Below are 8560 nucleotides of genomic sequence, written 5' to 3' on the forward strand. Positions count from 1 at the left end.
AGTCAGGAAAAAGTTCCAGAAATCTGAAATACAAAGATTACTTCGATCCAGTTGAGAATGATGAAGGTAAATCAAATATTTATGATGACGAGCTGGGTTCAGATGAAGAAGAGGAAGAATTTGCTGGAGAAGAAGCAGATGAAGAAAGCATTTCAGAAACGGATGACGATAATGACCTGGAAGAAAGTGAAGAGGATAAACAGCATAAAGAAGGCTCAAAGAGAGTGACTTTTGCTTTGCCAGATGATGGGGAAAATAAAGATACAGATATGTTAAATGTAAAGGAAGATTTTGATGAAAATAAATCCTCTTTTGAAAAAAGACAAGAGAAGATGAATGAAAAAATTGCATCTTTAGAGAAAGAATTACTGGAAAAAAAGCCTTGGCAGCTTCAGGGGGAAGTGACGGCCCAGAAGCGACCGGAGAACAGCCTCCTGGAGGAGACGCTGCACTTCGACCATGCCGTCCGCATGGCTCCTGTGATCACAGAGGAGACCACCCTCCAGCTAGAGGACATCATTAAGCAGAGGATAAGAGATCAGGCGTGGGATGATGTAGTACGGAAGGAAAAACCTAAAGAGGATGCGTATGAATATAAGAAGCGATTAACCTTAGACCAGGAGAAGAGTAAACTGAGCCTTGCTGAAATTTATGAGCAGGAGTACATGAAACTCAACCAGCAAAAAACTGCAGAAGAAGAAAATCCAGAGCATGTAGAAATTCAGAAGATGATGGATTCTCTCTTCCTAAAATTAGATGCGCTGTCAAACTTCCACTTCATCCCCAAACCGCCGGTGCCAGAGATTAAAGTGGTGTCCAATCTGCCAGCAATAGCCATGGAGGAAGTGGCCCCTGTGAGAGTCAGTGACACGGCCCTCTAGCCCCTGAGGAAATCAAGGAGAAAAATAGAGCTGGAGATATAAAAACAGCTGCTGAGAAAACAGCTACAGACAAGAAAAGAGAACGCAGGAAAAAGAAATATCAAAAGCGTTTGAAAATAAAGGCAAAAGAGAGGCGGAGAAAGTTGCTTGAGAAGAGCAACCCAGATCAAGCCGGGAAGTGCAGCAAAGCAGTCGCCTCGGAGAAGCTGAACCAGCTGACCCGAGCTGGCAAAGCATCCTTGTTAAAGGATGAAGGAAAGGACAAGGCCCTGAAGTCGTCTCAAGCATTCTTTGCTAAGTTACAAGATCAAGTAAAAATGCAAATCAATGATGCAAAAAAACCAGAAAAGAAGAAAAAGAAAAAACAGGATATTTCTGTCCATAAATTAAAGCTGTAATATATTTGAATGTCATGTACATATTAATGTGTAAGCTATTTGACTGTTCTGTTTTATAATAAAATTCCTGAGTACTGTCAAAAAAAAAAAAAAAAAACAAGGACTCTCCCAGAAAAAAGGAGAAATTTGGTATGATCAAAACATGGGTGAATGTTTAGATTTCACAAATGTATTACAATTAAAGTTACATAGCCACTGATCCCCTTGAAAAATTCTCCTTGCTTCAAACATTCTTGCCGCTTTCAGAATCAGTTCTCAAAGTCTACTTTATTATTATTTTTATGAGGTCTAATCAAAACTATGTTGCTCCTAAGTGCCATCCAATACAAAAGCAGAGTTATGAAAACATTACAGTGTACACTCAATGACCTAATAATCAGCTCTGTACCATATGACTTCTGGCTCTTTTTTACTGAAGACTATCAGGCCTCCAACCTCTTAAAACAAGTATACTGCAAATGGCTTAAATAAAAGAGACAAGTGCTACGGTTTGTAGGGAATCCAGAAAGGACAAAACTCTCCGGTAGTAAAAACACCAGCTCCACTAGACAGCACATATTTATTTGATTTTCAAACAAAGGAAGGGAATATGAAGGCAAGGCAGGCTGTGAGCAGGACCTTGGAAGTTAGTTCGAAGTTTCTTTTCTTTTCTTTCTTTCTTTCTTTCTTTCTTTCTTTCTTTTTTTTTTTTTTGTATTTTAGGACAAGGTCTACAGGGTCTCACTGCATAGATTGGACTTGTAGTGATCCTCCTGTTTACAACCTCCCAGGTGCTAAGATTACTGGCATCTGCCTTGTCTCAAGGCCCACTCTCAGTTGCTGTCTTAGTGAGCGCTGGGGGTGGGACTGGCACTCAAAGACTTTTCTAAGTAGTAAATTTTGCCAATTAAGAGAACTGTTTGAGGCCAGGGAGATAGCTCAGTATGGCAAGCACAAAGGCCTGAGTTTAATCCCTGCTTCCGCAAAAAAAAAAAAAAAAAAAAAAAAAAAAAAAAAAAGACTGTTTGATCTCTAAGGTTGACACTTTTATTGCTGTGGAACAAGAAGAGTCAACAGTCCTCAGCTGCCTCAGCTGTGGTATTAGCTCAACTTCTGAAAACTGTGAATATGAGCTTTTCAAATGCTGACAGAGGTCCCTATAATCAACAGCTTAATACTTACAAAGCCTGGTCTCCAGCACTTCTCTATAGTTGAAATGAGCCAATCCCAGTGTTGTGGATGTAGCTCAATGGTATGGCACTTGCCTAGCATTTGAGAGGCTCTGAGTTTAATTTCCTGCATTGCAGAAAAAACAAAAAAGCTGAAGTCAAAATTACCATAAAGGGTTAGAGAGATAGCTCAGAAGCATAAGCACCTTCCTGGCAAGCACAAGATCCTGAGTTCGATTCCCGGCCCAAACATAAACTAAGTACTAAACAATATTAAATGGAACAAGTGGGACACAGACCTCTGGGATGATGGCAGAATATTATGCAACAGAGAAAGAGCCTTTATATGATGTGCTGCCAAGACAGGGTAATATAGCAACTCAAAGGAGGGAAGTGGAACCTTTGGACTAAAGAAGGATCAGAACTAAAGAGTTGAAGTACCCTGAGAGAGCAAAGAGAGAAATGTCAACAAAGAAGAAGGTAGTAGGTGGTACTTTCTCCCTGAGTTGGGATTCATTACTTGAGAGGAGTGGCTTAACCCTGTAGACAACACAATGTTCTGGCAACCCCAGAGGCCATCATGGAGAGAAGTAACAGCACAACAGACAGGTGGATGTTGTAGATGGCACTGGCTATATAGTGGACAAAATTTGGGGCTGGGGAGATGGCTCAGCAGAATAAGCGCTTCCCTGGCAAGTGCAAGGGCCTGAGTTCAATCCCCGGTTCTGCCAAAATTTGACCATCCCACAGCGAGGGCAATTGGCAGAGATCCATCTTGGAGAGGAAGATTGGCTGGGAGCCATCTTTGAAGAGGCCAACTGAGCTTGGAACTCAGAACAACTGCTGAGCCCATCATAGCTGAGTTCATGCCTACAGAAGATGCGCTGATTGCCGCAGGCTGAATGGATCTGTTTCCAGCCTTGAATCCAGAAACTAGCATGAACTATAGGGTAAATAAAGGTGCAGCCTCACTGAGATTATACAGTTCCCCACTGTAAAGGTACTTCTGGCTTGCTGGGATAGATCAACATGAATCTAGACCCTATTTCTACACATTATTTTCCAGGGTCAGTAAAGACAAACTTTTTTTTTTTAATTTAATTTTTTTTATTTATGTGGGGGGGGGCAGCTCAGCCCACCAGGGAGCGGGGCTGGCTGGCATGTGGTCCTGGGGAATTGAACCGCGGTCCCTGTGCTCTGCTAAGCTTTTTTTTTAATTTAATTTTTTTATTTATGTGTGTGTGTGTGTGTGTGTGTGTGTGTGTGTGTGTGGCCAGCTCAGCCCACCAGGGAGCAGGGCTGGCTGAAGACAAACTTTTAAGTGGACATTTTTCCCTCCCACTTTATTTATTTTTTTTCTTTCTTTTGGTATTTGTGGGTTTTGTGTTTTGTTTTGTTTTGGTTTCCATTGTTTGATCTTACTTTTATGAGTATGAGCACAGTTTCTATTTTTTTGACTGTTATTCTGTTCAATTTATCCTATTTTATTTCTTCCTTTTTCCTTCCCATCTTCTGCAGCAGTTTCATAAAGGTTTCATGATTTTCATTTGTCTTCTACCCTTCCATATGTTCTTTTTCTCTTCTCTATTGCTCTCATTTCCCCTAACCTCTTTTAGGTTTTCTCCCTTTTGGAAAAAAGAAATTGGCATATTGGGGGTTTATTTACTACATGGACTGTTCTAGTTTGTTTTAAATTTTTTATATAACCCCAAATATAGTTCAAGTTAATAGTTACTTTATTTTGCCTTTTTAAGTCATTTATCTATTTACTTATTTGGTACAGGGTCTCACTATGCAGCTCGGAGGTTCTCACTATGCGGCTCAGACTCATAGTGATTCTCCTGTCTCATCCTCCCCAGCACTAAGATTATAGGCATGCAACACCATGCCCAGTTTCCATGGCAGCATGGCATGAGGGGCCAGCATGGCACAGAGTACCAGGGACCAAACCCAGGTCCTTGTGCTTGCCAGGTAGGTGCTTAAACCACTGAGCTATCTCCCTAGCCCCTTGTTTTGCCATTTTAAAATTGCATTTGATGCTATTGTTATTGCTGATTGTACCATTTTAGCCAAAGTGACATAATTGTTCCAACCAGCTATTCTTCCTGTTATACCAAGAGTGAGATTGACTAAGAGTCATAGAAAATACTGTGGGCCAGTGCCAAACAACTGGGTGCTGGGCCAAGCAGGCAGCAACTTTTCAAATCAAATAAATTGAAGAAGTAGGCTCTTACAACAGATTCAAAATGTAAAAACCTGGTGTACTTGGAAAACACCACTGAGAAGTGGTCAGATCCTAAAGGTTCTATATACTATCAATAAAGCCACTCATCATAGGCAAATTATAGGAAATTAAACTTAAAAATTAGAAAATGAGAAAACACTTAAACAAGATGCAATCCTAGACATCAAGTTAACCAAAGGCAAAGCAAGGGCACAATGAAGTAGGATAATATGAAAGCCATTCACCTGGGCTCTCTGAAGTACTAACATCAAAGCAAATAAATGAGGCCCTTGAAAACTAATATATTAAAATTTTCTCCGGTATTTGCAGAGATGGTGAACATAATAAACAACATGTTTATGACTTACAGCAGATATAGATGTTAGAAGATCTTAGGAAAAGGATAAAAATCATGAATACCCAACATAGGAAAGAAATGGAATACATTCAACAGATTTAAGCAGATATCCAGGAGAATATTATACTGAAAGTATACACTGTGAAGACAGAATCTCATACACAAACAATCAGGCTAGTGGTTAGGATTCATTAAAAAAATAAAAAAATAAAAATTCTTAAAAATAGCAAGGGAAGGGTCAGACGAATAGCTCAGCAGATTAAATGCCTGCTTAGGTAAGTGCAGAAATTGGGATTCAATCTCTGGCACCACATGCTGCACCAGCCCTGACCCCAGGTGGCCTGAGCCAGCCACTGAGCCCAGATGTGGTGGTGCAGACCTGTAATTCCAACATTGGGGAGGCTGAAAACAGGAGGATCACTATGAGTCTGAGCTGCATAGTGAGACCTGTACCAAATGCATAAAAAAAAAAAAAAAAAAAACAGAAGACCAGGAGAAATCCATTCAGCAGCTGCTGGATGATCAAAAGAAGAATAACATAAAATCTATTTATGAAAAAGCAGGAGATAAGAAAAATGATACAAAAATTTGTTTGCAGATGTCATGGCAGAAAAATTCCCTGGCAAGGAAAAAAACTTGACATATAGATAAGTAAGGCATAGACAACTCAATTAGTCCTGATCAAAAAAAAAAAAAAAAAAATTCCACAGCAAGACATATAACATTCAAAATTCTGGAAATTGAACATGACAACAGAATATTAAAAATTGTTGGAGAAAAGAAATCACTTATAAAGAAAACCTGTCAAAATCGCAGCTGATTTTGAAACATAAATCTTCAAGTCATGGGGAGCTTAGAGTGCAGTTTTCAAGCCCTAAAGCAAACAACCCCAACCCAGATAGATGTACACTGCAAAACTGTCTTTCAAAACTGGTGGCAAATGGGCTGGCAAGATAGGTCAGTGGACTAAGCACCTCCTTTTGCAAGGGCAGGGACCAGGGTTTGATTCCTGGTCCCACACGCCATGCCAGCCCTGTCCTAGGGTTAGGCTGAACTGGCAACGGAGTCCAGACATGGTGGCACATGCCTGTAATCCCAGCACTGGGGCGGCTAAAAACAGGAGGATCACCATGAATCTGAGCTGTGTAGTGAGACCCTGTATCAAATACATAAAATGAAAAAATATTGATGGCAAAATATGATACATTCATGACAAATAAAAGCCTAAGGAGATTTATGAACACCTAGCAAATATTTTCAAGTGTTCTGAAGGACATTCTCAAAAGAGACAACAAGGAATACAATTGCATGAACTCCAAAGGAATGAATCCAATAGGCAAAGGAGAACAATTAAACAGAGGATAACAAAAGGAAGCCAGCAACAGGGAAATAACAGGACAAGGATGAGCCATTACATTTTATGTAAATAGTTTGAATTCCCCAAGCAAAAGAAGCAGACTGACAGAATGGATCTAGAACTAAGATCCAACAATGTGCCGCATACAGGAAACACACTTAATTCAAAAAGAAATTCTTAAACATTTCTTTCTTTTTTTCTTTCTTCTTCAATTTTACATGCATATATCTGGTAATATGAATAACTGGTTGGAAGATAACACTATGTATTACAACAAATACTGTGAAATTCATATTATTTTATTAAGTGAAATTCTGTAACGATTGTAATTTTTCTGTTTTAATTCTAATTTATACTTTAAAAAAAATAAAAATAAATTTAAAAAAATTTTTAAAAAGCTCTGTGGAAAAGAAGCAATTCAAATGGGGTATACCGATGAATGTCCATTTTGTATCTGTGTATTCAAAGTGGTTAGGATAGATATATAGTTGCATTCTCTTAATGAATAGGATGATTTGTTCTAATGGTGTTTGTAAATAGGATCTCAAGCCTGCATCTTGTACAGCAATTAACCACTAAGAAGAATATATGCAGTGTATTATTTGTTGAAACTGTACTTCCGATTTGATTTGAAACTGTCTCATTGCTATCTGTTTATCAATAAAAATTTGAAAAAAAATGAAGAAATTCATTGACTGATAATCAAAATAAGTAAAACAATTCTCCATGGGACAGAAACCTGGAAAAAAAACAGGAGTAGCTATTCTATTTCTGGACAAAGTGGATTTCATACCAAGTCTGATTAAGAGAGATAAAGAATGTCACTACACCCTTGTAAAAGGAACAATCCAAGAGAAAGAAGTAACAATCATAAATTTACACACACCAAATACAAGTGAACTCAATAAAACAACTATTATCAGACATGAAAATTAAATAAGGTCTAATACAGTTGTATTGGGGAACTCTCAATACCCCACTCTCACAAATACACTGATCAATTAGACAAAAAAATCATCAGTTAAGTCCTAGAACTAAAACAAACTTTTGAACAAATGAATTTATTGAATGTCTACAGAGTTTTCAACCCCAAAATATCAGGATAAACATTCTCAGATTCACATGAGATGTTTTCAAAAATAGAAAATATACTAGGTCATGGAACATGCTTAAGAAAATACAAAGACATTGAAATTATTCCATGGATATTATTATGCCATAGTGCAATGGAACTGGAAATCAATGGCAAAAGAAACCATAAGAATGTCATAAACATATGGAAATTAAATAATACTCTCCTGAATAACCAAGGGGCAACAGTTAAAAGTAAATAAGTACAGTTTAGTTTCTATAATTAAATGATATTAACAGTACAACATACCTGAACTGATAGGACACATTAAAAGCACTCCCAAGAGGGATATTTATTTCAGTGAATACCTATATCAGGAAAACAGAGAAAGCACAATTAATCAAATTAATGTTGAATTGCAAGCTTCTAGAAAAAGAAGAGCTGGCCAAGCCCAAAGCTCCTATGAGGGACATAATTATAAAGAACAGAGAAGATCACAGTAAAATGAAGACTAAGAAAACAACACAAAGAATCAATGAATTAAAGTGCTGCTTCTTTCAAATATTTCATAAACTTGAGAAATTCCTAGCCAAATTTTGACATCAAAAAAAGGAAAAGAGAAGATTCAAACCCATGCAGTTAGGAATGAAAAGGGCAAAATCATAACAGACATCTTTTGGATCATCTATACTTACTTTGAGGAAGTGTATTCTTTTTTATTTTTTATTAATTTTATTGAAAAACAAATAGCAATGAGACAGTTTCAAAACCGATTAGTAGGACAGTTTCAATCATTAATACATTGCATATTGTTTTCTTTGTAGTGGCTATTCATAGTACAAGATGCAGACATGATACACTGTCCAAACACTATTAGTACAAATCTTTCTTCTCATTGAATTAAGAGAAAGTAGCTGTATATCTATCCTAGCTATTTTGTGTATACAGATACACAATGGTCCTTCATTTGTATCCCCTTTTTTGTTTAGTTTTGTCAGAGATGGGTATTCCATTGACATTTAAATATTGTAGGTGCGTGAACTTAGCAAAATAATACTATATACTCCAGTAGTCCATTATACTAGTGGGTTATCCATAGGACGGGCAATGTCAGAAGTTGTT

General features: G+C 37.7%; 1 protein-coding gene across 1 annotated transcript in view; it reads left to right on the plus strand.

The window, feature by feature from the left end:
- Positions 1-1352, plus strand: part of LOC101581507 (U3 small nucleolar ribonucleoprotein protein MPP10-like) — a 2541-nt gene extending 1189 nt beyond the window's left edge. The window contains 2 exon segments of the mRNA XM_012512599.2: positions 3-873; positions 876-1352. Of these exon segments, the coding sequence (XP_012368053.2) occupies positions 3-873; positions 876-1279 (1275 nt within the window). The 3' untranslated portion in view covers positions 1280-1352.
- The last annotated feature ends 7208 nt before the right edge of the window (positions 1353-8560 follow it).

Source organism: Octodon degus, unplaced genomic scaffold (genome assembly GCF_000260255.1).
Source record: "Octodon degus isolate 3935 unplaced genomic scaffold, OctDeg1.0 scaffold00238, whole genome shotgun sequence".
NCBI lineage: Eukaryota > Metazoa > Chordata > Mammalia > Rodentia > Octodontidae > Octodon > Octodon degus.